The sequence below is a fragment of the Gopherus evgoodei genome, chromosome 1 (genome assembly GCF_007399415.2).
Source record: "Gopherus evgoodei ecotype Sinaloan lineage chromosome 1, rGopEvg1_v1.p, whole genome shotgun sequence".
Lineage (NCBI taxonomy): Eukaryota > Metazoa > Chordata > Testudines > Testudinidae > Gopherus > Gopherus evgoodei.
Window position 1 is genome coordinate 182,218,897 of NC_044322.1, and position 16,338 is coordinate 182,235,234.

Genomic DNA, 16,338 nt, shown 5'->3' on the forward strand with positions numbered 1-16,338 from the left:
CTTTGCATAATGTAGCCAGTATGTTTCTCTTCCTAGAAAGCAGTTATTTAACCCTATATGCAGTGTTTTTTAGATAAATTATAAACTGGATTAACAGGAAACGGGATTTGGATGTAGAAGATGAAGGACCCAAATGTTACAGTGTGTCCTCTTTGGGGGAAAAACCCACCAATACTTTCAGAATCATAGACTATCAAGGCTGGAAGGGACCTCAGGAGATCATCTAGTCCAACTCCCTGCTCAAAGCAGGACCAATCCTCTTTTAAAACTGATGGTTAGGAATTTAAGCAAAATGAAAAAAAAATCTACATAAAATGTGTTTCCTTTTGAGAAGACTATTTTACTTTCCACCCTGTTAGGCCAATGACAGAAGAAATGTGAATTGGAGACTTGATAACAAAAAACGCAAGTCTCCTAAGAGCAGCACTATGCATTAGCAGGCTGCATCTTGCAACACTTGCAATTCCATTATCCACGTCTTGGTGCTGTAGCCTAATTATATTATCTCTTAGACATTTTACAGTAGTTTTGATAATTACAGTAGGTACTTCAAGTATAGAATTCATTTATGTCATACATTGTTTGAACTTGAAACTTTTGCTGTTTTGTAGTAGGTTGTAAAGATTTTAGTTCAAGCTGTTTCTAAGGTTTATACAGAAGTGAATTATATCTGTAAACAGAAGACCATGGGATTCAGAAATAAAGGAAGTCCTATTAGATCGCCAAGCCCATCCATACAAGCACAGGAGTTATCCACTGTTAGATATTAAATTGATACCCGCACTTGATCTTATCCAAAAGGTAACTTAACATACTACACCTTGCTTTTGGTAACTCCCCATCGTCTTTTCGCCATCTTACTGTAGGCACAGGGTCACCCCGAGCCTCACATTTAAACTCTGCACTGTCTTCCACAGTTACGGCCAAATTACTGGGTCTTTTCACGAAAGATGGTCTTTCTAAAGAAAAGGAAAGAAACACTGGATTACAGCTAATGCCACAGCACTGCAAGACTTGCAGTGCCTCAGGGTGGCTGAGGTGGGGATTCCAGAGTTACTTGTGTGCAGCCAGGTCAATTTTGCTGTACGAATCAGGGCCACCCAGGGCGGGGGGGCAATTGGGGCAATTTGCCCCAGGCCCCACAGGAGCCCCCACGAAAGTTTTTCGGGGCCCCTGGAGCAGGGTCCTTCACTCAGAAAACTCTCGCGGGGTCCTGGCCCCCAGAGTTTCTTCCGCTCCGGGTCTTTAGTGGCAATTCGGTGGCGGGGGGTCCTTCCGCTCTGGGACCCACCACCAAAGTGCCCCGAAGACCCGTGGTGGGGGGTCCTTACATCCTGGGACCTGCCATCGAAGTGCCGGGTCTTTGGCGGCAATTCGGTGGCGGGGTCCCTCCACCGCCGCAGACCCCAGGCCCCTGAATCCTCTGGGCGGCCCTGGTAAGAATCAGAAAAATCAGGTACATAATGTAAATATGCAAATTACAGCAGACCTGACTCTGGGCTTTTCTACACTACTGCTTAACTCGATGTACATTATGTTGCTCAGGGGTGTGAAAAAGCCCTCACCCCAAGGGACGCAAGTTACATCAACTTAAAGCAGTGTCCACAGCCATGTTTGTCAGCAGGAGACACTCTCCCATCGACTTAGCTTCCGCCTCTCATTGAGGTGGAGCAATAATATTGACAGGAGAGCTCTCTCCCATCGGTATAGTGCGTCTTCACTAGACACAGTACAGTGGCGAAGCTACATGAGTGCTGCTGCACGGATGTAGTGCAGTAGTGTAGACTAGACCTAAGTGGCTTAACTTTCTCTCCAGCAACAAAAACAGATCTGCTGCAAGGCACCAAAGCTGACAACGGGCATCACTATTTTATTGTATCTTTGACAGAAGGCACTCATTAAGTATTGCCTCTCCAAAGACCCTGATGCAATGGCGAAGTACTGAAGATATTTGGAGGCTAGTTAAAGCCATGACAGAATCTTCAGTATGACTGCACCTTATCAGTAACAGTTTATGTTTGATAGAATCATTTCAAGTGTTAGAGCAAAGAGAAATGTGATCATTTTCTTTCTCACCAGCACAAAGAAAAAGAAAATTACCTCTCTATAATTCTTGTTCACAGAAGTTGCTGTTATCACGGGTCCATGCTCATAGCACATATAAGGCAGGAACATCTATAGGTTTTGAATTTTTGGACAGCTAACCTCAACACACATGAAGTGGAAGAGAACATCTCGCTGAGCTCTAAATGTAAGTTGCTGAAAATGTTTTATTTATATATTTGAAACATGCACTTTCCACTCTGTGGATAAGGTGGGTAGATGAGTGTGAACTTATAACAACATACTCCTTACAGATAAATATATTTTCTCCACAAGGTACAGTAAAAATTACAACAGAATCTCACTCCTGGAGTCTAAAAGTTGTCAGGACTGCCTCTACAAGAGCCCAAACAATAGGCAGAGGATGTTATCAAGGAGATACCATCACAAACAGGTTTAACGCAGCTAACTGGCATAAAAAAAGTGTTGGTGCAACAGAAGCAAAACAGGTTTACCTGCACATTTATTTAGAAAGTAATAAAAATCCCCAAAGCCCTCAAGGCATTTAGGTGCAAAAAGGTGGCAGGGAAGACTGTTGGGCACGCCAAAGCCAGTACATGAAATTCTGGAAATGGCAAGCCTAGATTTATTGAAGGAGAAGACTTTAGATAATGATGTTTGGCAAAATTATGCAAAAGAAGAATGATTCTAACCTAGAAAACTCTATAACAATGAAATGCTGGACTGCTAGGCAATACCAGTGAACATAGCACTCACGCAGTTCTTTAGATCCATATTCTATAGGAAGGTTAAGAACAAAAATGCTGTATTAATAGTCTAAGAGATTCTGCCAGGTTCAAATAAGTATTAGGGCGCTTTCATAATAGACTCTCAGTAAATATCTTCAGAATATATAACAAGGAAAAGGAGAAGTTTGGCTGGATAAATGTCAAAAATGTCGTCTCTCCAGGTAAGAATACTTATCTATATGTATAAGTGTGTATCTATCTATCTACCAGAAACTGAACCTGTTCTCTCTAGTCCTAGGCTAGTACTGTAGCCACTACATCATTCTTCCTCTCCAGAAAGGAATCTTTTTTTTTTCCCCAGGACTATAATCGGAGACAAATTTGGAATTAAAGAGAAAACAAAAAACAAAATGAAAACCCGTGAAGATTCCTCCTTCCTTTAAGTCTTCAGAAAGCGGAATCAAGCTAATACTTTCCAATAAGGCAACTATAACTCATCAATACTACTGTTCCTGGGATAATGGTAAAAAGATACTGGTGTGGGTAATTAACCAATGCAGCTGCATGGGTACTTAATATATAAGAATAAGAACCATATTCATGCAAACAAAGTTTCTTGTAAATTTCCAGACTTTCTGAAGTCTGGAAGTCCTAACAGTTGACTTGACTTAAATTTACTTCTAAACCAAGTGCTTCAAAGGCACCTGAAATAGAAAACGTCACAGCAATATACAGGAAAATATCTTGAGCTTCCAAAAAAATAATTACCACACTGTCTTGCTGACTGCTGAGAGGATGCCAACAGAGTTTGAGATGCTAAATACTGTCAACATATTAAGGAATCCCCTCCACTCAAACACTGAACAGCATTTCAAGATGTCCAGCACATCAGCTCTGAATTGGACTGAAAATAAATCAAAGCACCGAACATTGAGGGAGCAGTGCTTCAAACAGAATAAAATATCATTGCTAGAGATAGGACCAGCACTGAGGAACTTGAACTGAATCCAGCTATTTTCGAACTTCGATGTTGCTGTGAAGTTTCCAAACTGATGGGTGTAAACCGTGCACTCAAAGTGTTTGTTCCCAATATAAACAATATAAGCTGTTTCCAAGCCTTATACTGCTTTGAAGCAACACTTCACACTGAGAGTCCAGAATCAGGACCACACTGAAGATCCTGTGGCAGTCATAAAATGCCAGAGATATTCTCAGGCTGCACTGCAGACATCATAAGGTCTTGTCTACAAAGGCAAAAAGGGATGGTTTTGCAGTCAAGGTAGCTTGAGTTAGCTTTATTTGACTGAAAATCTCCTTTAATGATGATTAGACATGGTGTAATGTTTCTAGGATCATTTGAGCTAGTTGTATGGTAGCAAATTTATGCCACTCAGCAAGTATCAAAGTGGTAGCCCACTTCCTATTTTACTAGGTCAATGCATATGTATGCATAAAGCAGATCTATCCACATTTGAAGATTTCATTACATAAATGATTCAGTTAAATTTCTGAGATTATATTAAATTCCTCATGGAAGGAGAAAATGATACATATGCTTATTATTGAAGTTAATTCTTTTTTGATATTATTTATAATTTTTTTATGGTCAGTGAAAACTGGAATTATCTGCAGTGTGAAAACCAAGTCAGATCTGACCACATGTGAAAAAAAAAATCTACATTTTCTGTTCACAAATCAGCATAGTTTGCTGACTTGTGTTCATTATTTCCTCTTTTCCCTCAATTTTCATCTCTTTCTGGAGTAACAAACCTCTTTATTTCAACAATATTCCACTCTGTGCTGAAGAACAGATATTGATGACAAATTGTTTTCTGGAATATGCCATCAGGCAGCTATCCATGACCGTCACAAGAACACGCCCAATATGAACATAGCAAAGGAGATGGATGATTAAAAAAACAACAACCTTGCTTTAAAACTCCTTCTCCCGACACCAAAAATGAAGCTGTATTAAATACTGGCATTTTCACTAATGAAATGTCACACAATGGAGTCTCTCTTACCTAAAACGGTGAGCTCCGCCACTTCACTCTCTCGTTCTCCCACCATATTTGTTCCAACACAGACATACTTGCCAGCATCATTCTTTTTCGTGTAGGTAATCATGAGCTTTCCTCCTCTGATCTAGGACAAATCAAGAATAATAAAAATTACTTTTAAAATAATCAATTAGATAACGTCCGTAAAGTGCTTTAAAGATGTACCATGCTATGTAGATGCTAAATATGATTATGGAACTAATTGCTGAATGTAGACTCTTGCTTGGCGCATCTTATTTACTGCACATTGACATTTCACCAATAGAAAGCACAAAATACAGAATACTGAGCAAATTTTATTTGGACTTCCATCTAAAATGAGAAAGTTTTAGTCTGCAAAGCCTTTTAGTTATGGATAACAAACCACCATATGAAATCATGCTTCAGGAATTTGGGGTTGCGTGGGGAAATAAGGCTAATTAATAAGTTTCACACCAAAAGTATTTTGTTCACTTTATTAGCTTTATACATTTTTATTTCTGTATTCTAAAGCCTCTTCACTTTTGTGGATCCAGAAGATACTCCACTTCTATTTGTGTACTGCCCAGTAGTGGCTGTTTCTTGCTTTTGTTTAATGTTTGATAACCACAGGTTCTACAATTTCCTTTCTACAGTTAGCATATCAGAATCAGAAACATCTAACATGGTCTTTGCATACAAATTATTTTAATGTCTTTCTGCTTGGTGATGAAAATATATTTAATTCCCGCATTAGGGATAAATTTGTCTTTCAGCGCTGAGTTGTGATCTTCTTGTTTATAAACTATGAATGATTTACAACATCAGAAAAACCCTCTCACCTGCATCACAACTTTACATTTAATTAGATTCCACTAACCATAAAGCAGTTAAGTACCTCACAGGAAAAAAAAAGGCTATTTTAAAACTGCTTCTCATTTAAAAAAAAAAATCTGACTTCTCATGCACCACCAGGAGTGTGGGTCGGCTTGCTTATGTCCTCCATTACTGGTACTGACAGAGTAAATAAATGATGCCTTTTCCCTAAGATAGATCCTCAAGACATACCATACCTCACAACTTGTGAAGCAGTAAGATATATTTATACCAAGATTTTGTTTTAATGGAAGCCTAACATTTAGCTCCTAAATCCACATTTATACAAATAAGTAAGGGTTCGACATTCAAAAGTGCTGAGCACTCAGGTAGAGGTATACAGAGCCTGTATTTGGCAATATCTGGAGTTAGCTAGCTAACTTCCTGCTCATATTTACCCTAGTTCATTTCTTTGCAAGTTAATGAAATTGAATTAGTATAAGCAAAGAATTCCCCTTTGACGTTTCATATTGAACAGAGCTACACTTTACTTAAAAATAGATTATGAAATATAAGCCAAAAATCTGAATCCCTCTTCATTTAATAAAAGCCCTGGTTAATTAAGTTTTTAAACTTAAACAAAACATGTTCACAACAGAACAGAATGCATACATTAATTTGAATAAATTTCCTGTTGCCTGCAATTCCACTTAAATATTCTTTAATGATTTTTGTAAGTTGGAAAGTCTTAAAACTCACATCACATATGATAATAATTTAAACTGAAAGGTAACGGGAAAAAAAAGGTGCCTACAAAGTTACATTAAAAGGCCTAATACAATCAGTGACTAGCCAGAGAATGTTCACAATGTGAAGTATTTTGCACAAGTTGCCTACAGCTAGAAATCTATCCTTGAGAACTTGACATCTTGAGCGGCAATGGACTCTTATTATCATTGTAAGACATATACACACACAATGATGACAGTCAGTTATTGAGATAGTGTTGAACACAAATTTCATGCTTTTGCCATTAGCACACATTATTTCGGAGAGAAAAAGTGATGTCCTTTATCTAGCGATCTAGCAATGATGAAATTTCAGTTGGAATTTGAAGCATGTCGAATGGAGTATTTAAGGTCACTTGCAAATATTATTTTTAAGTGAGGTAAATGTGTTTTTATTTGCTTATAGCCTCAAATAGCAAGAGAAGGGTATGAAGTACACAACTAGATTTTCATTTCATATTCCCCATAGTAATACAATTTAAAGTAATAAATATTATCTAGGTATTATATTATTCATTGTGTGTGTGCATATTTGTATAAATATGTCTAAATATACATATACACCTCTCTCTCTGCATACTTATATCAATGTTGACTATATGGTGATGTGAAATAAAAGTTTATTGGCTTACCTGAGGGTGGTTAAATTACTCTCATCTCAAACTTACACAGATGAAAGGTGGGGATTTTCACATGTGCCTCAGTGACTTAAGAGCACAAGTTCCATTGACCGTGAATGAAACTTGAGCTCCTGGTTTGACATTTATGAAAATCCCACCTTTATATCAACCGTTATAACACATCACCACACATTTTATATCAGTGCTTCTCAAAGCTGGTCTGTCGCTTGTTCGTGGAAAGCTCCTAGCGGTCTGGACCGGTTTGATTACCTGCCGTGTCCACAGGTTCGGCCGATCGCGGCTCCCACTGGCCACCGTTCGCCACTCCAGGCCAATGGGGGCTGTGGGAAAGGCACCCAGCACATCCCTTGTCCCACGCCACTTCCCACAGCCCCCATTGGCCTGGAGCAGCGAACCACGGCCAGTGGGAGCTGCGATCGGCTGAACCGGGGGATGCGGCAGGTAAACAAACTGGCCCAGACTGCCAGGGGCTTTCCACCAACAAGCGGCGGCCCAACTGAGTAGCACTGTTCTATATGAACCATAATTTACAAAAAAAAAACAAACCCAAAACACTATTCTAGGAACATTTTAAAGAGCTTTAAAAAAAATCTTATTGGAACGATCTCATTTCCATCTGCAAAGTCAGGTGTCTTTCTTACCATGAATCTAATTGTACAAAGTTTGGATGGAGGTAAACATTAAAACAAATATGTAAAGCAACTCAAAATTACCTAAAGTCACTTCTCCATACCTTGGATACTTCCCAGTTAGACGTGAGTGTTGGGTCAAACAATAAGGAGTGATATATGTATGAAGATCCTCTTTTTAACCCTCAAGGACCTTCAGACATCAGATTTAAAGCTCTGACATTTTTATGATTAGAAAAGCTGGTAACCGTCTCAAGGCTCATTTTTGTACCTCCTGGGCCTCAGACAGGATGGTAGTTTGTTTTTAAAAGATGACAGAAGCTGCACAGGGGTCAGGAATGTTAAAGTAAGTTCCTGGGTTGCTGGCTCAGTGGGCAGGTGATACAATCATAGGAATATGAAAAATTGCACAGGTTTATGATATGTTTATCACATAGATATCATCTCCCCATAAATATGGTGTGTGCGCATAATACTCACATGTAAGTACAGAGTACTATATGTATCCTGAATGAATTATTCACTGCTGATTGAAAATGTATTTCCTTTGTTGACTGACTACATATGTTTCCCATTACTTTTTAGCAATTAGCCAACTCCCAATTGAATGGGACAGATTACATCATCCTTTGTTTTAACATAAAATAGCTTTGCCTGAGGAAAGTTGTAGCTACAGCAGATTTGTGTCCTATATCCATTACCACCACCACCCCAACTTTTCTCTCAAGCATGAAGTTCTGAGCAATGGCAGAGAGGAGACACTGAAGTAGGTGGACAAATGATTTGATGTAACAATAGGTATATGTCTGAAAAACATGGATGGATCTGTCAGTGCAGATGGAGGGGATAATTTACATACTGAGATTTTCCAACACATTTCTTCTGTTACTGCTGAATTGCAAGCTACAATGAAATAAGGTGGGCAGCGAAGAGACAAATCCCTTCTTTGTGAGCAATAACTATTAAATTATTCAAACTAAAGTTACTCAGAGTGGGGAGACTAACTAGTTATCAGTGGTTTTGCTAAGTATATTTTAGGGGTCTCTCTCATATTGTGCGTGTGTGCATATCTATATATCAGTATCTATCATCTGAAGTTTAGAGTACCTAATGATTGTTCTGTGGGTTAAAAAACTAACAGTGTAACATAACCACAGGCAAGGGGCACTTTTGTGCAGTAGGGGATACATTTTCAACCTAAGGAGTAGTAGTTTTCCTTACAAACAAAAAGTACTAGTGTCTGTTTTCAAAATATTTCATACCACCACTTCCCAGTGAGACCCAGTGTTTGCTTCTAATCTTGGAAAGATTCAAATTAATAGACTTTAAAAGTCACTATATTTTATACTTATGGAAAATCTAATTCAAATCTTTTTTTAGAGATTTTACGGCTCTCTCTAAGCCTTGTACAGTTGAACTTCTGGTAACAAAAGACACCTGGCTTTACAAGTGGAGGATACAAAATAGACCCATTAAAAGTGTTTACGGCTCTGGAACTGCTGGGAACTGTCAATGAAGAGATGTGGACACACAGCAGATCACAGGTGGTCCCTCGTGCTTTATAGCAGTGAGTTCTAGAATATTTATAAACTCAGGTTTTCTATAACATATGTTATGCACAAAGAATACATGATATGACGGCATGTTATATGGGCTTTAACTGACAAGTCACTTTGGCATTCATGAGTATTTCAGCTATCCCAATTTAATTTTATTAAATAACAAAAATATGTCCATACAAAAAGTTGGGGGCGTCTATGAGTTAAACTTAGAATAATAAATTATGACCACTCAACAGCAAAGATATACAAATAATAAATCAATTCATTCAACCAATAAACCAAAACCACAAAATGTTACTCAAATTTACAAAATATCATATATTAACTATACACACACACACAAATGCACCCTCTATATTTAAAAATAAAATAATTGTGCGATTAAAAAAATGAATCGCGATTAATTATACTGTTAAACAATAATAAAGACAATTTTATTTAAATATTTTTGAATGTTTTCTACATTTTTCAAATATATTGATTTCAATTACAATACAAAATACAAAGTGTACAGTGCTCACTTTATATTTATTTTTTATTACAAATATTTGCACTGTAAAAAAGAAAAGAAATAGTATTTTTCAACTCACTTAATACAAGTACTGTACTGCAATCTCTTTATCATGAAAGTTGAACTTATAAATATATAATTAGGTACAAAAAATAACTTAATTCAAAAATAAAACAGTGTAAAACTTTAGAGCCGACAAGTCCACTCAGGGCTTGTCTACATCAGAAAGTTGCAGCGCTGGTGAGGGAGTTACAGCGCTGCAACTTTGAAGGTGTACACATCTGCAGGGCATCACCAGCGCTGCAACTCCCTGTTTGCAGCGCTGGCCGTACTCCCGTTTTGTCTCGGGTGTAGAGGATCCAGCGCTGGTGATCCAGCGCTGGTAATCCAATGTAAACACTTACCAGCGCTTTTCTTGACCTCCGTGGAAGGAGGAAGCCTCTGGTAATCAAGCTGGTCTCCTTCCCTGTGGTTTGCTGGGTGGCTCCGGGAACGCGAGAGCAAACCGCGGCGAAGCTGGTCTCCTTCCCTGATTTGCTCTCTCGTTCCCGGAACCCCGAGCAAGCAGGTCTCCTTCCCTGCGGTTTGCTGGGTGGCTCCGGGAACGCGAGAGCAAACCGCGGCGAAGCGGGTCTCCTTTCCCGGTTTGCTCTCTAGTTCCCGGAGCCCCGAGCAAGCAGGTCTCCTTCCCTGCGGTTTGCTGGGTGGCTCCGGGAACGCGAGAGCAAACCGCGGCGAAGCGGGTCTCCTTTCCCGGTTTGCTCTCTAGTTCCCGGAGCCCCGAGCAAGCAGGTCTCCTTCCCTGCGGTTTGCTGGGTGGCTCCGGGAACGCGAGAGCAAACCGCGGCGAAGCGGGTCTCCTTTCCCGGTTTGCTCTCTAGTTCCCGGAGCCCCGAGCAAGCAGGTCTCCTTCCCTGCGGTTTGCAGGTGGCTCCGGGAACGTGAGAGCAAACCGCGGCGAAGCGGGTCTCCTTTCCCGGTTTGCTCTCCAGTTCCCGGAGCCCCGAGCAAGCAGGTCTCCTTCCCTGCGGTTTGCAGGGTGGCTCCGGGAACGCGAGAGCAAACCGCGGCGAAGCGGGTCTCCTTTCCCGGTTTGCTCTCTAGTTCCCGGAGCCCCGAGCAAGCAGGTCTCCTTCCCTGCGGTTTGCTGGGTGGCTCCGGGAACGCGAGAGCAAACCGCGGCGAAGCTGGTCTCCTTTCCCGGTTTGCTCTCGCGTTCCCGGAACCCCCCTTGAAGCCGCCCAACAGCGCTGCAGTGTGGCCACATCTAACACCACTTGCAGCGCTGGTTGCTGTAAGTGTGGCCACTGTGCAGCACTGGCCCTATACAGCTGTACTAATACAGCTGTAACAACCAGCGCTGCAAAATTTTAGATGTAGACATGGCCTCAGTTCTACTTCAGCCAATTGCTCAGCCAATCGCCACCCTACACTTAAGCCGGGGCGGGGGAGGGAAGGGGAAGGGAGTTGTCTGGCATCAGAGTGTTGCTCTTTTAAGACTTCTGAAAGCATACGCCACACCTCGTCCCTCTCAGATTTTGAAAGGCACTTCAGATTCTTAAACCTTCGGTCGAGTGCTGGAGCTATTTTTAGAAATCTCACATTGGTAACTTCTTTGCATTTTGTCAAACCTGTCGTGAAAGTGTTCATAACCCGAACATGTGCTGGGTCGTCATCTGAGACTGTTAGAACAGAACAGAAGACATACAATTCTCCCCCAAGGAGTTGAGTCACAAATTTAATTAACACATATATTTAATGAGCATCATCAGCATGGAAGCATGTTCTCTGCAATGGTGGCTGAAGCATGAAGGGGCATACGAATGTTTAGCATATCTGGCACACAAATACCTTGCAACGCTGGCTAAAATAGTGCCATGTGACAGCCTGTTATCACTTTCAGGTGATATTTGTAAATAAAGAAGCAGGCGTCATTATCTCCCATAAATGTAAACAAACTTGTTTGTCTTAGCAATTGGCTAAACAAGAAGTAGGGCTGAGCAGTTTTGAAGGCTCTAAAGTTTTATATTTTTGTTTCTGAGCGCAGTTATGTAACAAAAATGTACATTTGTACATTACACTTTCATGATAAAGAGATCGCACTACAGTACCTGTATGAGGTGAATGAAAAATACTATTTATTTTATCATTTTATAGTGCAAATATTTGTAATAAAAATAATAATATAAAGTGAGCACTGTACACTTCATATTCTGCGTTGTAATAGAAACCAGTAGAAAATGTAGAAAAAATCCCAAATATTTTAATAAATGTCAATTGGTATTTATTGTTTAACGGTGTGATTAATCACGATTAATTTTGAGTTAATCGTATGAGTTAACTGCTATTAATCAACAGCCCTTATATGCAAAGAACAAAAAAAATCTACAAAGGATAGAAAGAAAAGAAACCCAGAGAGAAATGTTTGAGAAATCCAGCAACAAAGACCACGGGCATATTTAAAGTGTTGATTTACAACTCGTAGTCGTCATTCTATTTAATACATAAGACCTACAATGCATTAAAACAATGCTAAGGGGTAACTTAAATCCCTAAGGAAATGAAACTCAGATTGACGGGTGAAATTCTGTCCTCAATTCATACAACATTGCTGGTAGTATGTATGGCGGATTGTAATGTTGAGTGTGTTTCAGTATTATCACATGCGACACACAACATATGCATATAGTCAGACATTGCCCCTGCTTTGAAGAATTTAAAATCTAATTTTGGAAAGAAAGACATAAATAGTTAAAGAATGAAGGTGAGACCCCACAGAGTTGCAGGAGATCTGTGTCAGAAGAAAGGCTAAAGAAGTGGGCTTTAAAAAAAGAGATTTGGAGAAAGGAAAAACATATGCATAATTTAGCAAGCAACATTACTTTAAAAAGCTGCACACATTTTATGTTTTAAGTTTTATGAGTCAGACTGTAGCACTCACCATTCCCAAATTAATATCCTTATAACAATGAATAAGAAAGATTTTGTTTAAGTCTCTAGGCAAAAATATGCTCCTCTCCTAAAAATATCACGCACAAACTGAAATAAAGTTTAAAAGAAAACGCTGTTGGACTGAGATCTTTCTTATATCACGTTTTTATTCAGAGCAAAATTTAAGAGTCGAATTGTAAACCACCTCTCTCCACCACACAAGTCAACAAACAAACCCCTGTGATGCTGGTAGGTTGGGGATGTGGTGCTGATAATGAGCATAATGGCTTATCTATAGCAGAACTGCTCTACTTAAAATAGTCTTTAGGGTGGAGATATTGAAAGAACATTAAGCTCCTACATGGCGCTTTTGGCATTCATCCCAGCCTGTGCAAAAAATGTGAGCTTCAGAGTTAGGCTCGGTTCTGCTCTTCAAAATGTTTTACTGTCTCTTACAGCCAACTTCATTAAAAGTCTAATCCTGCAAGATGATGAATATCTACAAAGTGTTAAAAGCTGTCAGCTGTCCCTGGAGCTGTTTGGTAACTTTAATTGTATTTTGAAGGTGCTCAGTCAGCACTTGGCACTATCAGGCACCAAACATCAGAATTGCATGAACACTTGATATTTCCTCCTGATTAACACAGAAAGTGGGAGCAGCCAAGAGACACAGTGTGTCATAAATAATCTTGATGAAAGAACATCTAAAACTCAGTGTATTTCTCTTTTAGCTTAAAATATTAAAGATTCAAAAGTTACTTAAACTTTGTTTTACATTTGGTTCTTCTTAATTACAAAGGCAGCCTGGACTGATGACAAAGCCCATATTAGTCCACCCCCAACCAAAACTTATTTAGAAAGAGAGAAGTGGTGCTTTATGAAAATACTTGAACTAGACCAATAATTGTGTGAAACATTTTTCATGCCACTATTCAAACCTCAGTGGATAGTACGTACACAAAATATTTACTATGCAGTACTTACTCTGTTATAATCTATGAACAAATATCCTCACATAACAAAACTATGTTACTTCTCCTCCACTGTATAAGAGTCCTCTCTCTCTAGACCTTTAGAGAAGTTGTAGGGAATCCTTTTCCTTAGATCTTAGTCTGCTTTTTGTTATATAGTTTACTGAGCAACAAAGAAAACATGTGAATGCTGAAGCACACTCAGGCTATATCTACACTACAAAGTTAAGTTGACTTTAGTTACGTCAACGTACAGCCACCACTATAATTAAACTGCTGCTGCATGTCCACACTGCACACCTTGTGTTGGTGGAGCACATCCAGAGTAGCAGCTCTTGCACTTGACACAGAGAGAAGTGCACCATGTGTCGCTATCACAGGCACCAACTCCATAGGTGATCTGGGATTGGAGCATCCACAGGAAAATATAGTGGGTGCTCCAGCAGACCCAGGAGAGTCAGACAGAAGCACATTTGGTGCGTGGAGCCAGCATGCTCATGTGGCAGTAGCTATGTGAGCTCTCCACACCGAGCAAACAGGAAGAGCAATTTCAAAACTTCTTTGGGCTTTATAAGGGATGGGTGCATACCTGTGTACCCGACTGCAGAGCAGTGGAGCTCAAACTAGTGACCAGAGCGGTCACAGTGGACATTCTGGGACACCTCCTGGAGGCCACTTAGGGCAACATAAGCAATGTGGTGACTAGACTGATATTGCACTGCTCTATGTCACGCAAAGTGCTTTGCCTCTCATTGACGTGGTCTTATAATGTTGGTATAACAGTTAAAACGGCAAGAAGAGCATTGCAGTGTGTATACCTCCATAGTTAGGTGAATGTAAGCTGACTTGTGTCGACTTAACTTTGCAGTGTATGGAAGCCCTCAGTCTTTTGTGACCTACCGCTGAAAATCTGCATCTCTAAATAGTGTTTCCTCAATGTGAGAACATGCTGGAACTGCATTAGCACTACTATGTGTATGCACTGAAATTAGGAGTGTAAATTTAGCCCACTGTATGAATATATCCTGGATGCATTTTGTCATATATGTATCTTTCACTGTAATCAGTGACTGAAATCAGAAATAAAATTGAACTTGAACTGAACTCTGTTCCTGGTATGTCTACAGTTCTTTGCCCTTAAGCAAGTCAGATGGTTTGAAGTATCTGTTACACAGGAATTTTTTCAAAGCATCTCCACTGAAGTGCTGTTCACACACCTTTAAGGTTAAAATACTAAACCAACTGGGCCTAATTAGTTCTTTCAGCCATACACGGAATCTCTTCTGCTTTTAATTATATAAACCTAATCAGACAAAAGAGCTTAATAAGCCACACACATTAAGACACAGAAGATTTCTAATGGCAACCCATGAAAAAGACTATGTCTTTCTGATTTTTTCCTAAACATCTAATTATTTTTTGTTTGTTATTTAGTGCAATTCAATTTGCTACAACATATTTCAGACCTAAGGCTTCCCAAAACGTGCTATACTGATGAGTAATGGAGTGAAAGAGTGGGCAACAATAACAGCCTTGTGTAGTCAACAGCATAGTCCTCTCCTCCACTTCTGTGAGACAGAAGGAACTAGAGAGAAAGAGACAGACTTGTTTTTTGTACATTGGACATTGTGGACCTGATTCTTCATTGCACTATACATGTCATTTTTACATCACTATAACTTCAGTGGAAAAATACCACTCTAACACTGATGTGTGTAATGCAGTGAAGAATCAGGTCCAGTGTGTACAAAGAGATGGAATGTTGGCTACAATACATGGGTTTTCTGCCATGGTTTTGAGAACTGAAAATGGATTTCTGATTCCACCTTCAAAGGCATTGAGTATGGAGAGAAGACACTTCACTTAAACTTATCTCCTGAAGAATGATACTTCCAAAAGTGCAGTACCTCTTTTATACTGTAGTGTCAGCACATGTTATTAATCCAGGTTCCGATGTGAGAACTGAACACAGGATCTTCTTAACAAAACTAGTCCAAAAATAGAAATGTTGTTAAAAATTTAAAATAAAATAAAAATTGTAGAGTAAAAAGTTTGTCTATTCTTTCATTGATTATTTTTTTAAATGTCCAACCAGCTCTACTTCTGAATCAGAATCACCAGTATTACCAACTCAGCAATACACACACTTCTATATATTATAAAATATAACTATGAACAAATAAAACCTATTTATCCAAAAAGTTGCTGCTTCTCAGACATTTGACTAAGATTAAATATAATGCAAATTTAGACCCCAATTCAAGAAAACTCTTAAGCATGTGATTAAATGCTGCTGACTTGCATGGCGCTGTACAATGCAATGCTGTACAGCTGTACTAGGCACTGTATAAATGACTACTAGGCACTGTATAAATACATACAAGAGACAAGACATACAATAATCTCTGCCCCAAAGGGCTTACAGTCTAAGCAGACAAGACAGACAAAGGGTGGGAAGGGAAATGTGGCACAGAGATGAAATGACTTGCCCAAAGTCACCCAGTAGGTCAGTGGTAGAGATGGGAACAGAACCTAGGTCTCCTGATTCCTACTCAGGGCCCTATCCGTTGGATCACACCTCCTCTCAGTCTAACTTTTAAAATATAATTAAATTTATAGACATTTGGACCTAAATATTCAAAAGTGGGCACTGGTTTTAGCTGTCTCTGGCCTGGTCTA

At 39.5% G+C, this 16,338-nt stretch overlaps 1 protein-coding gene across 4 annotated transcripts in view; it reads right to left on the reverse strand.

Annotated features, from left to right (window-relative positions):
- ROBO1 (roundabout guidance receptor 1) overlaps positions 1-16,338 on the reverse strand; it is a 1,055,533-nt gene that overhangs the window by 112,968 nt on the left and 926,227 nt on the right. For all 4 annotated transcript variants that reach the window (XM_030580281.1, XM_030580292.1, XM_030580273.1 and 1 more), the window contains 2 exons: positions 4,817-4,937; positions 821-959 (listed from right to left, as the gene is read on the reverse strand). In XM_030580281.1, coding sequence (XP_030436141.1) covers positions 821-959; positions 4,817-4,937 — 260 coding nt within the window. The remainder of the gene's footprint in view (positions 1-820; positions 960-4,816; positions 4,938-16,338) is intronic.